The sequence below is a fragment of the Drosophila virilis genome, chromosome X (genome assembly GCF_030788295.1).
Source record: "Drosophila virilis strain 15010-1051.87 chromosome X, Dvir_AGI_RSII-ME, whole genome shotgun sequence".
NCBI lineage: Eukaryota > Metazoa > Arthropoda > Insecta > Diptera > Drosophilidae > Drosophila > Drosophila virilis.
In genome coordinates this window covers 2,653,178-2,676,114 of record NC_091543.1, presented here as the reverse complement: position 1 = coordinate 2,676,114, position 22,937 = coordinate 2,653,178, and the positions used below count along the sequence as shown (strand labels likewise).

The following is a 22,937-nucleotide window of genomic DNA, read 5'->3' as shown; positions in this document are numbered from 1 at the left end:
AGTTCGAATTCAACTCAGTTTGCATAAAAAACTCAAAAACTTCAAGCTAAGCGGCAAAAGTCAATTTGATGTCTGAGCGTCGGACTAACAAGCGAACAGTCGCTGTTTCAAGTCCGCATTGGTAAAATTTATTATATTTATGCGCCTATAATTTATTTATCGGTTGGATATTTTAAGCAATTTGCACAGAATTGGATTTTCAACATTATTAAATTGATAAAAATGTAAAATATATGCATATAAGTATCGTATATTTAACATTTTAGATAGATTACTATATGTATATATCTATATGCATATATCCCAAATAAGATTTCCAGACTCGTGACTCGTCACGTTTGCGACACGCGCTCCTCTCTAATTGGACATGTACATACACGTTCAAACTGCGCACACACACACACATACATACAGCAGCAGCAGCAGCAGAAGCAGCAGCAGCAGCAGCAAAAGTGTTGAGCGCAACGCGGATGTTCAGTTTAGACTTTCCTTTTGGCCAAATAACGTGCAACGTTTCCTTCTACACAAATGTTTCGCTAACGTAAATGCTTATAACTGTTCTGCATGTGCTTGTGTCTGTCTGTGTGTGTGTGCGTGTGTGCGTGCAATAAATATGTGAACTAAAGCAACACACGCTCATATATAATTTAAACAAAATCAAAGCCTATTGCCAGTAGCTGGTTGGGGGTGGGGGAGGGGCTTGTTTGCCTTTTTGCTTGCTACCTCAACAGATTTGTGTGTCCCTGTGTGTGTGTATGTGTGTGTGTGTGTGCATGGGATTCGTGTCATGTGACCGCGCGCGCAAAAAACGGTTTCACCACGATTCGCATTGTGTGCGAGCCAACGTCCTGGCAGGACACGACGGGGCGCCTCTTAGCGTAAGCATGCGCAATGCGCAGCTACTACGAGCACTCACACTCTCGCACACACGTGCGCACACACACACGCACACGCATACACATGGCACATAAATAACGAAAACTGTGGCAAAACGTTTGCAAATTGTGCCATTTGCTGGCAAAGATTGCAACAACAGCAACAAACTGTAAAAAGCGCTGAGCGCCGCGCGCTATGCAACAGTAAATGTTCTGTTATGTCCCAACGCAAGCAAATAGCGCGCAATTGTCAACGAAAGAGACAGAGAGAGAGAGAGAGAGCGAGAGTGTGGGTGACAGACAGGAAGAGAGCGCAAGAGCGAACGTGCTTCAGCAGGGTTGACAGCGCTCGTGCGCTCTCACGTTGTCCTCGCGTGCGCCAAGCAAGGTGCAAAAAATGCCTTTACAAGCGACGCCACAAAGCTCAGCTTCAGCAGCAGCGTTAGCAGCAGCAGCAGCAGCAGCGCTAGCAGCAGCAGCAGCCAAAGCGCCAGCAGCAGCAGCAGCAGCAGCTCCAGTAGCCAACTAACCAGCTAACCAGCAGCATTTTGTCTCGTCTAACATATCCCCCGTGTATCCGACTTCGACTTTGACTCCGTCTACGTTGTTTCTTCTTAATATTTTTTTTTTCGCGCGTGTGTGTGTGTGTGTGTGCGTGTATTTGTGTCGTTGTCTCGTCTCTGCGTGCGCGCGCGTGTGTGTGTGTGTGAGTGTGGCTTTTTCGAGTGAAAAATCAATTGATACACATATTTTTGTTATTAGTGCGAGAAAAAAAAAAACAAATACTAACAAATATATGCCAAAGATATACCAAATATTTGTGCATGCGAAAAGCACTAAAATACTAAAAACATTAATTGTTTAAGTTTGTTTTTTTTTTCCAATTGTTTTTTTCATAAATTTTTTTTTGCGTGTGTCTTGTTATTGTTGTTTGTCAGCTAGAAAAAAAAATAAATAAATAAATAAAAACGCGCGACAAGGGCGCGAGCAATTTGGATGTGTGCAGGCATCAGGCGCCAAAGCCAAAGCGTATATAAATAAAAAAAAAAAAGAGTGAAAAAAAAGAAGAAGAAATGTAGAGTCAAACCAAGTGAGTAGCAACAAGCAAGCAGCACAGAAAGACACCAACAAAAGAACAAGAAAAAAAAAAAAAAACAATGAAACGTACAGCTATTTGTGTGCATGTGTGCGAAAAATCTGTAAATCGAGGTTATCTATACGTGCAGCACACATACACACACAAGAGAGTGTGTGTAAGAGAGAGAGAGAGAGAGAGAGAGAGAGAGAGAGGCGGAGAGTGTGGGAGCGCGTGTGTGCTCAGCGTCCCAGCGCCAAGCGCTGTTTGCACAACCAACAACAAGCGATGGCATTTTAATCATCATTAGGCAGCTTACACACATACACACACACACACACAGAGGCACACAGACACACGCGGCTGGTTGTCGTCGGTCAGGCGCCGTGTGTTTTGTTGTTGTTGTTGCTGCTGCTTGTGTCCAGGTTCTTTGTGTGTGTGTGTGCGTGTGTGCTTGTGCTCTTTTGTTTGCGCAAATTAAATTTAAAGTATGCCAGCGCGATTTGCTTTTCACTTTTCTTTTTTTTTTTTTATTCTGTTCCTTTCACTGTTGCGCGCTCGTGTGTCCTGGCGCTACACTATACACAGTCAGCGCTTTTGCACGCGTGTGTGTGTGTGTGTGTGCGATTATTCGTTTGTTTGACAAAGCGTAAACAATTGCAAATAAGAAAAAGGCAGCGACGTCGAAGTCGACGTCGACGTCAGCGTTGACGTGCGATGAGTGTGCGAAAAATCGATTTGTGTGCCATCCCAAAAATAAGTGCAAATACACACACACACACACATACATACATGTAGAAACATAACCCATATACCGAGCTTATATGTTGCCATAGGTCTCCCATGCATGTGTGTGTGTGTGTTATGTGTGTGTTGTGCAACATAATGGGGCAACAGCGTTTTTCAATTATATCCATTTAACATTTGACTCTTGACACTGCCCACAGCCGCATTTATCGCATTTACACACACGCACACACACTCGCACACAGTAACCTCATTACCATCCCTCATTGGCATTTCTTTATTGCCATCTCGCTCGCACTCGCCAAAGTCTCTGGCGGCGCTGCTCGTTTTATAGCGAGCACCTTTTCAACGGCCATTGCATTGAACATGAAGAGATGACACTTGAGCGCGGCTTGTGCCAGGCGACAAAGCCGTCATAAACGTTATTGTTCTTATCAGATCGTTAGACGATTTAATTAATTGCCTATTTCCATTTTAATGAAACACTTTTCCGCTCACAGCCGAGATAAACTGGATAAGTGCATTTTGTTTGTTAGCCAGATAGATGACTCAGAGTACTGAGGAACCTTCAGTCATAGAATTTTAAGACAAAATCTGAAAGCGCAATGCGAAAATTATGTTTTAATAACCATTTTGCCTAAAGCAATAAACTATAAATAACTTATATATTACCTGGCGGTAATATCTTTTCGGGTCAAGAGAACTTTTAGTTTTAGTTTAGTTTCTATGCCTGAGAATGAGTTTGTAGCTGAAACGATTTTCCACTTAGTCAAGTGACTCTTTCGAAACGCGTGAAATAGCTCAACTCAGCGCCTTAAAATAAGTTTGTAGCTTATAAAACGATATTCCACTTGGGCAAGTGAATCTTACGAAACGCGTGAAATACATACCTCAACTCAATCCGAATTCACAAAGATTTCTTGTATGTAAGCTACATACTATTTCTTAGGCATTCAAAATAAATGTCATAAGAACTGACAACTGTCTAAGAAAATGCAGCTTCCATCAGCGAGTCAATCAGTCAATCTCACTCAAATGACATCAATTTAGATTTCAGGCATAAATCCAAAAGCTTGCAAGCAGTTTGGTCCGAGCTATTAGAAAGTTCTCCAACTATTTGGAATAGTTACTTACGCTGCGGACAAATTGGAAAAGTGCATTTTGATGGGCTGCCCCGAAAAGTGGGCTATACTTTGTGTGCGCTACCTTAATGCGCCCTAAAAACTATGCTAACGATTTTGTGAATTTTTGTGGCTTGCTTTTTGTGAGCGAAGCGCAATTCCGTTCAATTGTTTTGCCAGTATACGTGAGTGTGTGTGTGTGTGTGTGTGATTTTTGCTATTGCATCATCAGATTGTTAGACACCATTTGTGTTGTGTGTCCATGTGTGTGTGTGTGTTTGTGTGTGCAACCATTAGAGAGAACATGCAACAAAAGTTTTTCAACTAATGCATTTCACATTTTTTGTCCCGCTCTCGCGTTGATTACAGCTCTTAATTCGACTATTGCTAACCTAGTTTCACTTCCCCAAAACAACAAAAACAAAGCCCAAAAACTAAATAAATCAAACGAGGCAGAAGCGAAACAAATTTGCAGCAAGATTTAAAAGACGTTCCCAAATCCCGAAACTCCAAAAAAAAAAAAACAACAACAACATATACTCGCAACCAGAAAAAGAAGAAGCAGCAGCAGCAGAAAAAACAAGCTGCTCAATAAAATCCATTTAAGGCATCCAATAAAATACGAGCAGCAGCAGCAGCAGCAGCAGCAGCAGCAGCGGCGGCGGCGGCATTAGCGGAGGGAGACTCATGTTAGAAAAATGAAAAAGTTCACATTTAAAGGAGTTCTGGATGGATTTCGACAAAGCGTACAGCCGCAAGCCATACGACAGGAGCAGGAGATACTCGAGCAATTGAAGGCCGATCATTTTACACTAAAAAAAGTAAGCGACAAATTGAATTCAATTTAAATTTAAGACTAAGCAATCCGTAGTCCGAAAACCCGTGAAACCCTTGCAGACATCTACAAAACTCATTTAATTGGCAATACTTGAATGTAAATCCATGCTTGTGCGATCTGGCAGCACTGGCACACTATGTAGGCTCATTAAGTTGGCTGCGCTAGAATGTTTCATAGCTGAGAGACTTTGAATGCGTTACCCAATAAAACTTTTGATCGTTTTGGGAGCTTTGCGACATATATGATGTTAGATATATGAAATGGATATATAGTTAAAGCATAATATCGTATTTTATTTTGGAAATATCTGGAAAGTTAGCAAATTTAACTCACTTTGAGCTAGGTTTGTTGAGTTGGGGGAGTTTGATAATGTTCAGATAGTGCTAGGCTTCTGCAAGGGTAAGGCCAAATACATTGATTTACTGTGAATACTATATAGAACAACTGACGTCTGTTGTAGCCAGCGGATGTTTTATTTGGTAGTTGCGCTTTATTAAATCTATCATAAGACACACGCGGCTATAACAGTGCCGTTCAACAAGCAACGTCCTCTGCAAATGCCAAATTCAACCACCTCTCCCAAGTGCCCATTCATTTATTTCTCTATATATATATATTTGTTCTCATATATGTTCTTTACAGACCTTTCGCCATGGCTTTCCATACTCACCCACATCCTTTGCCTTCGATCCAGTACAAAAACTATTAGCGATTGGTGATAAATCTGGCTATATACGCATGTAAGTTATTGCATACTGTAAAGCAGTTTAATAGTTATTTAAGAGATCTGGCAACATGAAAACTTTATGTGCTCATTAAGTTAGCTGCGCTAGCCTTAGCTCTATTATATGACATTTATAAATTACTAAAGCGATCTGGCAAGCATTTGACTTGTTACCAAGTCAATTCGGCAGCTATAAAATGGAATTGTGCAAGCATCTTTGAAGCATTTTAAATTCCACCTAAAGATTTCACTTTGAGCCTTATTCGTTTTTCGAACGATCTGGCAATACCAAGACATTTTATATGCTTATTAAGTTGGCTGCGCTTCAGTATTTTATAGTTCTCCAAAGCTTCGTAAATTAATACGTTACTTAAGCGATCTGGCAACGCTGCAACGTATCAAATGCTCGCTTAAGACAATTTCGAATATATAAATTGGAATTCCTTTTGATAATCGTTTGTAATTTATGTTGTTGCCTTTCTCTAGCTTGGGCCGACCTGGCGTCGATGCGCATGCCAAACACGAGGGCGAATCCGAGTGCGCTGTGCTCTTTGCCCAATTTCTGGTCAATGAGGGTGCCCTGGTCACCGTGACAGCCGACGATACCATACATTTGTGGAGCATACGCCAAAAGACGCCGCTCATTGTGCAGAGCCTCAAATTTCAGCGCGAGCGGTAATTAAACCCCATATCAATCAATCAACTTACATAGCACTAACTACTTCTCTTTCGTCTTCGTCTTTGATTCGTAGCGTCACTTGCATACATTTGCCCGTCGGCAGCAAATGGCTGTACGTGGGCACCGAGAAGGGTAACATACACGTCGTTCACATAGATACATTTGCACTTAGCGGATATATTATTAACTGGAATAAAGCAATTGAAGTGTGAGTATTAACAGTAACAGTGTATCATGCTGTTAAAGCAAAATTGACAGCAATATTAACAGGATTTTGTGAAGTTTTTATTAGAAAGCAATTTCTTTCTATTAACATATTGTACAGCAGTGTACATATTACAGCAGGCATTTAACATAGGACTCTCGCATGTCGAAATGTTATCTTGTTAGAAACATAATATAAGCATTAACAGTAATTGGCTGTTGCTCCCAGCACACTGTTAAGACAATAATTTTACATAATAGCTGCATAATGTTAACATTTAAATGACGTTGTTCTAACAGCACACTGTTAGGGCTCTGGAAACTTGCGTCTAGTCGGGAAATACAGCTGAGCATAGTTAAAACATTACATTAACATAAAAAGGTGCTGTTTCTAACAGCACCATGTTAACCTCGCATTTAACATAACAGCTGCTTTAGTTAACCTTTTTGTACTATTTTTAATAGCGCACTGTTTAGCTTCTGGATGTACAGCTTAACATAGTTAAGTTAACATTATAACATATTAGATCGTCTACTAACAGCATAATTTTAAAGCTCTTATTTGCTTACAGTGCACTGTTAACGCTCAAAATCAACATAACAGCAATCTAAACTTAATAGTTAACTACTTTTTGCGAACAGCGCACTGTTAAGGCTTTGTAAATATGTTTGTTTTCCAGCTGTTTAGTTTAGCTCTGATAACAGCACAGTGTTAACCTTAAAACTAACAGTAAACGACCTTCTGCTAACGGAATACTGTTAAAGCTCTTAGCTAACATAACATCTACCTTAAGTTAACAGTTACCCACACTCTGTTAATGCAACAATCTAACATAACAGTTATATAAACTTGGCAGCTAACATATTTTGCGCTAACAGCGAACTGTTAAGGCTGTGTAAATGTACAACTTTTCTTTTTTAGTTAGAAAAGTGTTTTCAGATATATTTGAATGACAATTCTGATTGCTTTCAGGGTTAGAACTAGTCATCCAGGTGCTGTGATTGCGTTATGTGATAATCCATTGGATGCAAACAAGGTAAAGTGCTAGCCATTAAATTTCTAGATAAACATGATTTATTAATGAAACTTCAATCCCGAATGGCTAAACAGTTGCTTATTGCATTTGAGTGCGGGCTGCTTGTGCTGTGGGATCTGAAGTTGAAGGGCGCGGAGATACGATGGCAGGCAGCCGAGGCGGTTAAATCCTTGGCCTGGCATTACGAGGGCAAATATTTTGTATCCTCGCACACGGATGGCTCGATATGCTCCTGGCCGACCAAGCCGCAGCCCAAGCCCCAGTCTCAAGTTTGTCCGCATGGTAAGTGGCTGGCGATTATTCACTTTTGGGCCGATAATTGATGAGCTTTCTTTTCGATGACATAGCGAAAATCAACAAGGAGGGCAACGCGGAAAAATGTAAACCGATTTATAAAGTTGACTTGAAGTCAAGCGCAACTGGGTAAGTCGCAACCGCCGCTCTCTCCCTCTCCCTCTCCCTCTCTCTGCCTCTCTCTCTACCTCATCTTTGCTTCTATTGTATTTGTAGCGAAACCTTTACAATTTTCTCCGGTGGCATGCCATCGGAGAAGGGCTCAAAGTCAAACTGCATCACAGTCATGGTGGGCAAGACCACAACCGTTTTGGAGATGGAGCATGCCGTTTGCGATTTCATTACACTCTGCGAGAATCCCTGGCCCTGCGGTTAGTCGAGGCACATAAAAAAAACACTTGTCAAACTTATCGCTCGCCTTTTTTCTCTGCAGAAACCCAGGAGCCATATGCGATAGCTGTGCTGCTTCAATATGACTTAGTATTAATAGACTTATTAACGCCCGGTTTTCCATGTTTTGAATCGCCTTATCCAATGGACTTACACGAATCACCTGTTACATGTTGCACATATTTAACCGATTGCCCATCGGATTTGGTTCCTGCTTTCTATTCTGTAAGTATTTTTAAGTAGGCGATAAAGAACCAAGCTAGCTGCTAGCTTTAATAACATGAGGATGATAACATGCGATCAAACATGGGGATACACAAATTGGCATTAACTTTAGGGTTCAGTAGGAGAGGTTTTAACTTTACACTTAAATTAACTGCTGGTTAGCTAACATGAAGCTTGACATGAGGATAAAAATTGGGTTACTTATTGAGATTGGGAATCGTTCTGCATTTAACAGTCAGTTTGACTGCTGAGGATAAAAAAAGGGCCCTGTTGAAATTACAGGTGGATAGTTTCAGACGTAAAACTCAATTTTACTGCATGTAACCAAACTTAAAGTTTGACATGAAAAGAAATTTAAGATTTTATTGGGCTCGTGTTGGACATTTAACTGCTGGTTAGCTAACATGAAGCTTGACACGAGGATAAGATAAGTTCGTATATGAAATATCAGTATGATCGTTTTAGACTTTAGCTACAATTTAACTGCTGGTTGGCTAACATGAAGTTAAACTTGTGACTACTTACACATAAATTAACTGTTAGCAAACATTAAGTTTGACATGAGGATTAGAAGTTTGTTTATATTTCAGTAGATTCGTTTTTCGCTAAACCCACAATTTAACTGCTGGTTAGCTAAGATGAAGTTTGACATGAGGTTTAACGTGAGGTTAAAAAATTGGTGATTCTTCTTTAATAAGCATTACTGCATAACCTTAACAACTATTCAACAATGTTTCTGCCCCTCACCTCTCTCTCTCTCTCTCTTTCTATCTGACAGGTTGGTCGCACAACGACAAGTAAAAAGACGGGCTTCTCGGAACGGGAATGGCCCATTTCGGGCGGCGAATGGTCACCAGCCTCGTGCAGTTACTCGGAAATTGTCATCACTGGCCATCAGGATGGCAGCCTCAAGTTCTGGGACTCGGGCGCTGGCACACTGCAGGTCTGTTTCTATTAGTGATACGCCCTTAACTAACTCGATCAATTTTAATTGGTATGTGAACTGTTCTTTGGCAGATTTTGTACAAACTGAAGACGGCGAAAATGTTTGAGAAGCCGCGTCATGTGAGCCACGCGGACAGCGACAATCCGCTGGCGGTGCATTTGATATTTCTATGCTCGGAGTCGCGACGCCTCTGCGTTGCCGGCGCCATGGGTCAGGTAATGTTGTTCAAATTTCGCAAGGTCGAGTCCACATCGGAGGTGCTGGTGCTGGAGATACCAATACTCTATGAGAACTTTGATGACATCTATGGCACCAGTCCCGAATGCGATTTCCTCACCGGACATCAGGTGCAAAAGACCGAATCCAGCGATTCGGATAAGGTGCGTATTAACTACGATTTCCCAGTCCATATAACTAGATATATATGCTACAGTTACAGCTAGACGAGGCCTAGAGATTCTAGACTTTGCTTTTTCTTTACCTAACAGCTCTCTATGTGCGTCCGATTCTTATAGAATATCTGGAAGTTAAAATAGTTGAAAGGGATTGAGAGAGGTATCGGGTGCCTAATCTGTGTTTATAATGCGACAATCCTCATCCCAAGGTTTCAATCTTCGAGCTTTGCTTGGAAGAATATAATGAAAGAATTTATATTTTAAACTTTCAAGCCTTTTGCTTTTGCGATTTAAGATATACATTATTCATATACTAGAAACACCTTTCGAAGCTTAAACTTGTTGAGAATTGCATAGAAAGGCACAGAAAGAAACAGACAAACGATTTAATTTACTGTATGTACCCTGTAAAGCAACCAAATATCGACTTTTTCTTCATTTAATTTGCCTAATTAAAAAATCTACGACTGAAATATTTCTATTTAACACATAGAATTATGTTTATAACATATTTAACTATTGAAATCTGTTTTATTCCCTAGACGGAGTGCACGCTTAAAGTGCGTTTTGGTGCCCAGCGCAAGCCGCCGGGCTTTCAATCCCAATTGGTTTGCCTCACAACGGGGCCGAATCGTCGCACCGTACAGGTTACCTCGTTGTGCATCAACTCTAGCTATGGCCTGTAAGTAGCATTAGCTCCAAGCCCCAAGCCATGCCCATAAACACACACACATCCCACTCACCCCATAAACACACCCCACACACACACACAAACACACACACACACAAAGAGACACGCGGACCAAAAAAAAAAAGAACATAATATTTAGTGGAGTATTCGTAGTTTGTATTCGTATATTGTGCATGACGTTCTCTGAAAGCGCCTGACTACAAAGTACTTAGAGCCTAGAGCAAAAGCTACCCCTGAACCCCCTCCTTCAATAACACGGACGCAACGCGAGTCCCGCGCACCCGCTTAACTGTGTTTATTTGTTTTTTGCCTTGTTGTGTAGTTGCAACACTTGTCAGCTAGAGCGAGTGCAGGCTGCTACTCGCTACTCGCCACTTGTTAGCGTACGTTTTTTTTTTTTTGTTTTATTTTGCGTGCATTTTCAAGTAGTGGCAGCTGCAACGAGTGCAAGCAAATGCTCGATGTGCGATGCTCGTTACTCGCTAATCGTCACTCGTTAGAGTAAGTTATTAATTTGATATGTTTTTGCATTTAGCAACTAGTTTAAAGCTGCCAGGTGGACTAAGTAGAAACTACTCGCTACTCGCTGAAGAACACACTCGTTACTTTCTGCTAATTACTCGCGAATAGTTGTAAAAGTTGCCAGTTACAACGAGTACACGCAGCTACTTGTTACTCGCCACTAGTTAGTGTACGTTTTTTTTTTTGTGCGCCTTGCAACTGCGCATGGCTGCCGCAGTTTCCGGCTAGAACGAGTACAAGCAGCTACTCGCTACTCGCTTCTAGTTAAAGTCTGTGTTCCTTTCTAGCTAGCTAGAACGACTACAAGCAGCTACTCATTACTCAATGCTAGCTACTCAAGAGTAGTTGCAAATGCTGCCAGCTTGAACGAGTACAAACAGCTACCCGTTACTCGCTGCTCGTTAGAGTACGTTTTGCCTTTCATATAGAGCCCTGTAACCGTGAGTAGTAACAACAGTTACCACCTAGAACGAGTAAAAGCAGTTACTCGTTACTTGTTACTCGCTACTCGTTGCTCGCTACTCGTTTCTTGGCACACGTATTAGAGTACGTTTTCCCTTTGCCTTTGCGTTCTGCTATTGTAGCTAGAACGAGTACAAGCAGTTACTCGCTACTCACGACTCGTTACTTGCCACTCGTTAGAGTTAGTTTTAGTCAAGCTTTAGACTGAATGACAAACGGACTTTAGTGCCTGCGCGTGTGTGCGTGTGTGTGTGTGTGTGCGAAATAAATATAAATATATATAATGATTTTATTTTGATTATCAAGTTTTAGTTATCTGTTTACTCGTTAGTTTTGCGTTGTATTTATTTATTTGGTTTGGTTTTGTTGTATGCCGCTGTTTTGTTGTTGACATGATGGCGTGTTCTTTTCTTTTTCTGTTTTTAGAATGGCTTATGGTACCGAATATGGACTTGTCATAATTGATATAATCCAAAAAATTTGCCTATTGAGTGTTGCATGTCCCGATCTGTATGGCGCACACGATCCTTATTCGCGAACACCAAAAAGTCCAAAACGCATTGAGAGCAAAGAGGAGCAAAGCCGTTCGCCCAGTTCAGATCAGGTAAGTGCTGATTGATCATGATTATGATACAAGAAAACAAGATTGATAACGATTGATGATGATGTTGGCTCTTAAATGCTCAACGCACATAAATGCTTATTGATTATCATTGATTGATCATGATTGATGTAATGATGATGATGATGTTGATTGATCATGATTGATGATGTTAATAATGATAATGCTGTTGCCGCCTTCAATCAGTGACACGCACACTAACACGCACACTAACACACACACACACAGACAGACACACACACACAAACAGACAGATATACACACATCAAGTGTTAGACAAATACCAAATTGATTGATGAAAAATTATATTAAAAAAAAAAAAATACAACTATATTTTAAACCTAAACTCATTTAATTTATATATCTATATATATATATAACTGCATTGATTGATTACGATTGAAACAAGCTAATTTATTGTAGCAAACGCATTTCTTTATTTTTTCTTTAGTTAATTAAGCCATTTTATTCATAAGCCTAAAACGAAAACCCAAAAGAAACTAACAAAAAAAAAAAAAAAACACTTTACCCATTTGCATTTGTCTGGCATTTTGATTGATGAAAATTTACTCACACACAAACTCGAACACACTTCCTTTGAGTTTGCTCCCCTCATTTTTAGTACAAAGACACAAACACACACACAGAGACACACACACACACACACACATATGCAAGCAAGCAACATACAAAATTGTAAAGCCCCTCCCCCCACCCCCCAAAAAAAAATAACATTTAGCTACACATTTTTAATAACATCTACGTAATTTATGCATATAAAACAGTATATAAATATATTTATATATATATATAGTTAAACAATTTGGTAGTTAACAGAAAAAAACTAATTTTAGTAGTAATTTTAGTATTTTTTCATATAGTTCTAAATTTAATGCGTATTTTTTTTTTGTTTGGATTTTTGTTTTGTTTTTTTGGTTAGTTCGTTTTGAAACTGCGTTAGACGCTTGGCCAGCGCCCAAAACTAGCTAAAGCTATAAACATATATCCGTCTCTCTCGCTCTCTCTCTATCTCTATCTCTCTTTCTCTATATACATATATATACATCTCGCTCTCTCTCTATCTCTGTCTGTCTGTCTAAGTGTGCTTACAAGCGCTTTGAGTTCTTTTTGTCACTCGACGAATTCAATTTTAAAGCAACTTTTTCAAATTTAGTATATTTTAAGTATATTTTTTGGTATATCTTTAGCATTGTCAGTATATTTTTGGTATTTTGTGTACTTAATAGTGCAGTCTAGTTTCAGTTGCGCAACCATTTCGGTTTTTTAAACATTTAAAAGCGCGCGCGCTCTTTCTCTCTCACTCTCTCTCTCCTTCTCTCCATCTCTCTCTCTCTCTCTCTCTCGCTCTCTCTCTCCGTCTATATATGTATATCTCTGTCTCTCTCTCTCTTTCTTTTGAATTTAAAAACTTTACTAATTTTGTCCTGAAACTCAAAACATTTTAACGGAACACACACAAATTGTCAGCATGGTAAATCATAATTGATTGATTGATTGATTTATTTAACAAACAAAAAACATTGAACAAGAAAAAGATAAATAACAAGTTGACTTTCATTTAATCTAACTCAGTGTGTGAGCGTGTCTGTGTTTTTTTTATAAATTTTCCTTTGCACGCTGCATCGATTGATTGATTAGCATTGATTGATGATTGATTGGTTTTTGATTGTTGCACACGCTGTCACAACTCACTGCTCGCATCTCGCCACGAAACATCATTGATATGCCATTTGGTTGATTGATTGATTTTGATTGTTTGTATGTTGTGAGTGTCTCTCTCTCTCTCTCTCTCTCTTTCTGCCTCTACCTGTCTCTATCTCTCTGTCTATCGCTCTCTCGCTCTCTTTCAACGAGAAGCCTTAACGTACAACCAATATAAATTAAAAACAACAACTAGCATTTATTTCTCCAATCTCTACTTAGTAGAAACGTTTCTTTGATTGATTGATTGATTGATGTGCGTGTTTAGTGTATGTCTACATGTATGTATGTGTGTGTTAGTTGTTTTTTTTTTTCATTAATTGTGAGGCCTGGCGTTTATCACATACAATATTTTTTCTGCTATCCACCTGAACGACCCTCTACCAAATCCACCAAGATGTAACATTTCTGCCTATCCATCAAAACCAACTTAAATCAAACTAAACTAAACTAAATCTAAACTTCAACCCCTAACAAAACTAAACTAAAACTTAACTAAAACATAAGCTCTACCAAAAAACAAGTGAAACAATTCAACTATTTGTTAAATGTTATGTATAATTGCCCATTGATTGATATTGATTGATGCCGCATCTATAATATATATGTATATATAGATTCATATTAAAGTATGCAAAATATCTTCTAAAATTATGTTTAACCAAATGAATTTTCCTTAATTTCCGCCTGAGTGTGTGTGTTTGTGTGTGTGTGTATGTGACATAACTGTTATAACTGTTATACGCCCTGCATAGGATATATAACAGCTTAAAACTTCAGTTAATTGCAATCCCCATATACATCCCGCATTTTCTTTGACAGAAAATAAGGTCGCGGAAAGTGTGAGAATATTAAAAAAAAAGTCTATGTATAGCCCTAAGAATTATCTGTGTTTTTCTTAAGTCTTATTATCTGATAATAAAAGCTTAGCTAAATATATAACAAAGTTTATCCAGACTGACGAACTGATTGATCAGCAAAAGCATACGGCAAGCCGTAAAAACGAGTCTAATGTGGGTACTAGCAAATGAGAAATCGCTGGTTCTAACATGCTGGCAATTGGCCAAATGCATGTCTGAGTGTCGGACGCACAAGCGAGAAGTCGCTGGGTTAAACTTACTCGCAGATGATAATTAAGAGTCTGAGCATCTGGTTCAAAGTCAAATGTCAGTTGGGGTGTCAGAGCGTCGGACACCCAAGCGAGACGTCGCTGGTTCTAACTCAGCGGCAGATGTCAATTTGGTGTTCAGGCCTCGGACAAACATGATAGAGGTCGCTAGCTCAAACTACGGACATCGGACAAGAGAGGTCGCTGGTTTAAACTCAGCTGCAAATTTCTATATGTTGTCTGGGCGTCGGACGAAAAAGCTAGAGGTCCCTGGCTCAAGCTCAGTGCCTAATGTCAATTTCATGTCTAAGCGTAGAACAAACCAGCTAGAAGTCGCTGGTTCAAACTCAGTTTAAAAGTATTTATTAGCAGACTAACAACTGAAGTCAAGGATAACCCTTAAATATTCAACATTTTCTTTTTTTCGTATTCTCACACTTTCCACGACGTGCCATAACATACCGTATCCCCGTTTATGTATGTGTACAGTTTTTTCAAACTACATTTAACAAACCCCAACCCCAACCCCACCCCCTGCCCCACTATTTAACATGCATATATATAAGTCTAGTATGTATCCCCATATGAATACAAAGTAAATTAAATATATTTATACAATACAAAAAAAAAAAAAAAAAAGAATATCTGCGCCTTAAAAGTCAAACAAAGCAAAGCAAAAATCGTGATGAAAGAGTTAACGAGAAAAACACGAACAACAACAGCAAAAGAAAAGAAGAAAAAGAAGAAGTTTACAAGAGAGAAGCAGCTTCTAAAATGAACACAATTTGAGAAATGCAATTGATTTTTACTTGAAATGAGTCCAGAATTCTTATAATGGGCAAACAATTTTCCAATTCTTTTCTCAACTATTTTACACTCGAGTGCGAGTCCTTAGAGATCGAGAGGACGAGGAGAGAAGTGTTAAGCCTTTGATAAGCAATTCTTAAGCATATATACTACCATTTACAGGGTATCTATGAGATATGAGAAATGCTTACCTGAGCATAACTCGAGAACTATGAGAGCTTCTTTCATGAAAATTGGGATAAAGGTTCTTGTAGTCCGTTTACAGCTTAGGAATGTTTTCCTATTTGAATGCCTGTTCCTGATATTTATAGGAGCTAATTCTACGAAACTTTGGATATAGGTTTTCGTAGAGGAAACAATTTCGGAATGTTTCCCTATTTGTAAAGCTGCTCCCGACAATTGAAAGAGCTAGTTCCACGAAACTTGGGATATAGATTCGCTTGGAGCATACACAGATTAGGTATATATCCCTATTCGGATACCTACTCCCGACTAGTATAAGAGATAGTTCCATAAAACTTGGACTGTAGGTTCTCGTAGAGCTAACAGTTGAGGAATGTTTCCCCAGATGTTCAGCTCGAAAGCATTATAAGAGATAGTTCTACGAAACTTTGGGTATAGGTTCTTGTAGAACAAACACAGTTTAGGTATATTTTCCTATTTGTATGCCTTACGACAAGTATAAGAGTTAGCTCTGCGAAACTTGGGATATTAGTTCTCGTACTCCCAACATAGCTTTGGAATGTTTCCTTAAACATATATGTAGATACCAGGTCCCGATTATTATAAGAGCAGTTTCGTAGAACCAACTTGTGGTATAGGTTCTCGTCGGGCACACAGCTTAGAAATGTTTCCCCATCTGGGATACCAGCTGCCGATAATTGAAAGAGCCAGTTCTACGAGACTTGGTATGTAGGTTCTCGCAGCTTGGGAATACTTCCCTATTTGTATACCCCCCGACAACTATAGGAGTTAGCTCTACGAAACTTTGGATGCAGGAACTCGCAGATTAGAAATGTTTTCCTATTTGGATACCAGCTGCCCTTAATTGACAGAGCTTGACTCACGAATCTTGAGATCTAGATGCTTCTGCTTCCGTAACCCCGCCAGATATTCGAAGAAACACGCTTTTCAAGCTAGATTCTTACGCTTTCGCACTCTCACTTAGTTTTCGCTGAGTGTATTTAGCTGTAAACGCGGCGAAGAAATCTTCAAAAATTGCACAAAATTCAAAATACTCCGAATTTGAAAGCTTAGCAAATTTCGGACTAAAAATCATGTCTCAAAGCGTTTCTTAAATATTTTCAACATATTCTGTTTCTGTTTTTGAGTATAGAAAAGCGAAAATGAGAAATTTACGAAGTTTTACTCGGTCGCAAGTGAGTTCTCATGGAAAATAAACCGGAACCGGAAGATCAAAGATTTAAATAACTCTCACATAATTCTTGCACTCATTTTGCTGCTGCTGCTGCTTCTTCTTTATTGCTCACTTCACAGCTGCTCTTGTTGTCCCTCTCTCTCTCTCTCTCTCTCTCTCTCTCTCGCTCGCTGTCTCTCTTGCTCTCTCTTCACGATTTTTGCTTTGCCTCTGCTTGGCGCACGCCTCAATTCTTTTACGGTTATATCGTCTGCCCCTGTCGAAAAGCGAACTTAACTGTTAAAGCCGGAAAAATATGATTATTAAAATATGCGGCGATACGCCCACAACTTACTCTCCCTCCCTTCCCCCTCTGTGACATAACCCGCGCGTTCGACGCATATTTACATACATACATATATATATATATATATACAATATATAGCTGAACGATACGACCAGCCCGGACAGTCCGTCGATTGAGTTCATACCGGAGGCGAATGAGGCGACATTGACGGCGTCGACGTCGGCATATGTTACGGCGGCGACGGCGGCGGCAGCGGCAGCGACGCCGGCAGCGGCTGAGGCTGTGCAGGGCGTATCAAGGCCCACATCGCCAGTGGGCGTGGCCGATGTTATTAACAGCACCAAAGAGTCGCTGATGGGCAGCGCCAGCGCAGCGACAGCAACAGCGCTGGCAGCGGCCAAAAGCCCGCAGCGTGACGAGGCGGCAGCGACGCTGACGTCGACGTCGACATCGACATCGGCGCCAAAAGAGCTGCAAGATCGCCGCAAATCCATGTCATGGAAAACGTTCAATTTGAAGCGTCAATTATCAAAAGTCAATATGAAAATCGGCAACAGCCTCAATGTCAATACCGAGCCGGACTCGATCCGCAACAGCTCGGCCATATTCTATACGCCCAAGGAGAGCTCGCCGGAGGCAGCGACGGCCGAGGAAATTGCCGCCGAGGCGCTCGAATGCCGCGAAGAGGATGTCGGCCTCGCGACGGCCACAGCAATGCTCAATTGTGATACGGTCGAGATGCCAGCGACGGCAGCAGCGACGTCGACTGCAACGGCGACGGTGACGGCGACGCAAAAGCGCGTCGATTTTGAGCAGCCGCCGGAGAGCGGCGAGCGGCCAAACAATCTGCCGCTCACCGAAACACAGCAGGCACAACTGGGACAGGGACAGCCGCCATTAAAGCCGACGCGTCAAAAGTTCAAAGAGAAGTCGCGCGATCAGCGGCTGCTCTCTGTGCCGAATATTAAGTATCAGCCGCGAGAGCAGCGATCGGGCGCCATTGGCATTGCAGCTGGCGTTGGGCGGGCCAATAAGAACGATGTGTCGCCTCTCATGAGCGGCAGTTTAACCAAAAAGATACGTAAGTATGCGTGTGTCAAAGATATTTAAGCAAAAATCCCAACCAAAACCACCTAACCCAGCAAACCACCCCCCCCCCCCCCCCCCCCCCTTCCTAACCCTGCCAAAAACCGGCCATTGCTGCAGTCAGTACGTTAAGCAAGCGAGAGCGTAAAGGCGTGCAAAATTGTCTGCCCAACACCATATGTTTATCTCACTCCCACCCGCACAGAGAGCGTGAGCGTGTGAGCGAAAAAGACAAAAACACAAAAACCAAAAACGAAAACAAAAAAAAAGACAGGCTCCCAATTGTAGTTGTAGCAGTTGCAGTTAGTGAGAGCGATGCCGAGAGAGCCGAAAATCGACACACACACACAGACAGACAGAAATACACAGGCCAGCGCTGCAACTGCGCTGCTGCGAATTGTAGTTGTAGCAGTTGCAGTCAGTGAGAGCGATCGCGAGAGAGCCGAAATTAACACACACACACACACACAGACAGACACAAATACACAGGCAAACGCTGCTGCTGCTGATTTACCATGTTGCCAACATTGCGGTGCATTGTGCGTGTGTGTGTGTGTGTGTGTGTGTGAGTGTGTGCGTATTAGGACGTGCCCATTTAAGCAACATACAAGCAAACCCCGACCACCCCTCCGCCTGCATTCCCCTCTGTAACGTTGCTCGTCTTTAGCTGCAGCTCTCTTTGTGGCTGGCGCGCATTCTCTTTGCCAAAAGCTTTTCTATGTTTCGTATGCAAGCCGTAGATTTTTATTGTAGTTATGCAAGTTGAGAACCCGCCCCGTTCCCGCCAAGCGCCCATTTGTGAAAACAAAATTTAGAGAGCGTGTGTATTAACTGTAAATGAACGAAATGGTTCGTTAAGTTGGGGCTGCTTCAAAATTATTTTCATTTAACGAATTGCATTTTGTATAGCGACAACATATTCGTAGAGTTTCTTTTGGTTTCCATAGCTACAACTACAACAAATGTAATCTTAAATGATAATAATACAAATATTAATAGTAATATAATAACAACAAATCGTTTGTGCACCAATCAACAACAACAACAACAACAACAGCAACAACAGCAATAACAACAACAACAGCAACAACAAAAATGCAAATCAAATTTCAATTGCAAATCAAATTCTTATCTATGCTTCTTTCTCCTGAAACTAGGCAACGGATGCAGAAGAGCTGCAATATAACTGCCTTTATGTGATTGTATGGAAGTTCTTTGGTAATTCATTCTAACAACAACAACTACAACACACACACACACACACACACACACACACACACACACACACACACACACACACACACACTCATGCACAACAACTAATGCACACATACATACACACACACACACAAACAAACAGTATTAGTAAGCAGCAGAGCAAGAAGAAGAGAAGAAGATGTTTGTAAAGCAGAGGCAGAATTAGCACAAGCACAATACATGCTCACATATCTACACATACATACGCAAATATATATGTATGCATACATATAGGCATATATATATATGTATATGTATCCAGTACTTAACTTAGTAGTGTGAAGACCCTCAGTATCCATAAGCCCCCCAATCCCCTCGACCCAGCGACGGCTTACAAAATGGCGGCAAAAATAATATGAAAATCAACAAAAAGCAAAAAAAAAAAACACGAAAATGTTATATAAAAAGAACTGTCTTTATCTCTCTAATTCTATCTCTCTCTCTCTGTCTCTCACTCTCTCTCTCTCTCTCTGTCTCTCTCCGTCTCTTGATATCTATACATATATGTATATGTATGTGTGTATATACATAACTACCATAAATATAAATATAGTACGCATAACTGTTGTAACCAAAAAAAAAAAAACCAAAAAAAAAATACCACAAAAAATACCAACCACACAAAACCACCTAAATATATTCTAATTCACCCAAAAAGAAACCCCTCAATCGTACTCTGTGTATGCACTGTGCAAAATATATATTTATAAAAATACCAAAAATACTAAAAATACCAACAAAAAAAAAAGAAGAAAACATAACATATATTTAAATACTAAATGGGTTGTTTTTGACTGTTGTACGTAACACGTTTGTTTGTGTAAACTCCATGTTGCATCATAGCTCATAAGAAACGATAAACATCAACGTCATCATCATGAAAATAAATGTCATCTCTTAACACTAAGTACGCCACGTTTCTCGTGGACCCAACGTTCCGCCGGCCAGCCTGATCCACCAAACTGCCAATAACCGAACAAAAAAAAGAAAAAACAAAAAAATTAATAGAAAATAATATGTATCGATAACGATAACACTTATCGATATATATATATATATATATATATATATATATATATACATATGTATGTGTATGTATGTGTATTTAATTGTTTGGGTTCGCTCTGTGTTATCTCACATGTCTGTCTGAGAAGCAACGGCTTACGTTGAAATACTTGTTGTAGCAGCAAAAGCTCATCGCTGTTATCGATAACTATCGAGCTTGTTATCGGACGCCTAAGCGCTTTTAAAGCTTTACAATTATTTCAGTTTGTTTGATTCAGTTTTGGCTTTTTTACGCTTATGATTTTGTTAACGATAAAACGCTTGCAACGCATAAATACCGTTGCTTAATTTTTTTTTTTTGCCTATACAACACTGTAAAATAATACAACAACACGATGAAACACACAACTATTCGTAAGCTTTATAATACCGTCACCCAAACATATGTATTATACATGTTCGATAAATATCGATATAATTTTTGCTTTGTCTTAACACACACACATACTCTAATGCTTCTCTATATAAGCTGTTCAAATTTATCCTATTGCTTACTTAACCACATATTCACATACGTTTTGTATGTTTATGTATTTAACTATTTGTACTACTTATTTAATTAACTCGTTATCGTTCAGATCGTTCCGCGTGCTTTATGTCTCATATATATATATATACATATATGTATATATATGTTTATATATAGATTTATATATTTTGTTACGTCCCTCGACAGTCGCCATCGCTGTGTTCTCTCTCTCTTTCTCTCACTCACCCTCGTCTGTGTTGTGATTTGTTGTTTCATCTTTGTTCATTTTGCACCCACGAGAGATTCACCAACACTCTGAACTGCGTTATATATCACACTCATTTACCAACACTGTTCAATGTACACACACACACACACACACACAGTTTATTGTTTGCCTGGCACAATGCGAACTCCGGGCAGCGGGCATTACTGTTAAATACTGTTAACTACTCTCTCTCTCTCTCTCTATCTATCTCTCACTCACTCACACACGCACACACCTAAACCCAACGAAACTGATGCTTGCACACGCACACATTCATGTTATGCATTCGTTAAGTTTTTATCGTTGTTTCATGCGCCAACGACCAACCGCCCCCCCTCCCCCTCTCCCACACTCCACGCACACGTTCCCATCACTAACCGAAAAAGTATGCTATACACATGCACACACACACACACACACACACACACACACACACACACACACACACACACACACACACACACCCATGCACACGTGCTCGCACAAGAACAAGAACAAGAAGAAGAAGAACAACAATTGATTTGTTGCTCCATTCAATCATTTAGTGCATTTATCTCTCTCTTTCTCTCCTTCTCTCTGTGTGTATCTCTCTCCTCTCCCTTATTATTGTTTATTTACAATTGACCAGATCAACGGCGGAGCCAGCGGCGCCAATGCGAATGCTAATGCGAGCGCAAATGCAGCGCAGCAGCAGCAGCAGCAGCAGCAGCAGCTACAACAGCAGCAGCAACAGCAGCAGCAGCAGCTACAACAACAGCAACAACAACAACTACAACAACAGCAGCAGCAGCAGCAGCAGCAACAGCAGCAACAGCAGCAGCAGTTACAACAACAACAGCAACAGCAGCAGCTGACGATGGGCGATCCTCTGTCTGCGTTGACGTCGTCGTCAGCAAATGCAGCGGCAGCGACGTCGACGTCGGCGTCTGGCGTTTATGGTGCGGACGATGCAGGTGCGGGTGTTGCTAGTGGCGGTGTTGGTGTTGGTGGTATTGGTAGTATTGGTGGCCTATCAGGTGCGGGCAGCGGCAGCGGCAGCGGCGGCGGCGGCAGCGGTGGCGGTGGCGTCGGCAGCGGCAGCGGCGTTGATCAGCTGCAGCAATTGATGGCTTCCTTTGATGCCGAAACTGGCGAGGCAGTTGCAGGTGCGCAACAACAACAGCAACAACAACAACAACAACAACAGCAACAGCAACAACTACAACAACAATATCAGCATACGCATCCGCTTCAGCATCAAACATCTGTTATACAGCAACAACAGTCGGTGACATCGTACGAGTCCCTAAAAAAGTCCAAATCACAAGGTGGGAGCACAACAGAGCACCAACTACAACAACAACAACAACTACAACTACAACAACAACAACAACAACAGCTAAAACAAGAAACAGCAACAACATGAAAAATTTGCACCACAACAACAAGCATTGCTCTCACTCTCTCTCTCGCTCTCTCTCGCTCTCTCTTTGTGTGTGTGCTACAGTGTTGTATAACACATATATTATGACACTTACTTCACACGCACATGCACACACCTACACACACACGCGCACACACCCACAAACACGCTCAGCAGCACGTTGCCTGTGGTTTGCCTCTACCCTCTCTCTCTCTCGCTCTCTCACACACGCTCTCTCTGTG

General features: G+C 40.7%; 1 protein-coding gene across 8 annotated transcripts in view; it reads left to right on the top strand.

The window, feature by feature from the left end:
* Positions 1-22,937, top strand: part of Tomosyn (syntaxin-binding protein tomosyn) — a 30,253-nt gene that overhangs the window by 2,008 nt on the left and 5,308 nt on the right. For 2 of the 8 annotated variants that reach the window (XM_070206606.1, XM_032440426.2), the window contains exons 2-15: positions 4,188-4,639; positions 5,299-5,396; positions 5,867-6,055; positions 6,133-6,267; positions 7,237-7,300; positions 7,375-7,582; positions 7,648-7,723; positions 7,811-7,965; positions 8,028-8,209; positions 8,988-9,152; positions 9,227-9,535; positions 10,093-10,232; positions 11,652-11,829; positions 17,287-18,229. In XM_070206606.1, coding sequence (XP_070062707.1) covers positions 4,517-4,639; positions 5,299-5,396; positions 5,867-6,055; positions 6,133-6,267; positions 7,237-7,300; positions 7,375-7,582; positions 7,648-7,723; positions 7,811-7,965; positions 8,028-8,209; positions 8,988-9,152; positions 9,227-9,535; positions 10,093-10,232; positions 11,652-11,829; positions 17,287-18,229 — 2,965 coding nt within the window. In that variant the 5' untranslated portion in view covers positions 4,188-4,516. Of the gene's footprint in view, positions 1-508; positions 542-1,815; positions 1,966-4,187; positions 4,640-5,298; positions 5,397-5,866; positions 6,056-6,132; positions 6,268-7,236; positions 7,301-7,374; positions 7,583-7,647; positions 7,724-7,810; positions 7,966-8,027; positions 8,210-8,987; positions 9,153-9,226; positions 9,536-10,092; positions 10,233-11,651; positions 11,830-17,286; positions 18,230-19,391; positions 19,453-21,921; positions 22,601-22,937 lie in introns of those variants that run through there. The other 6 variants (XM_032440432.2, XM_032440428.2, XM_032440427.2 and 3 more) reach the window with 6 other exon arrangements.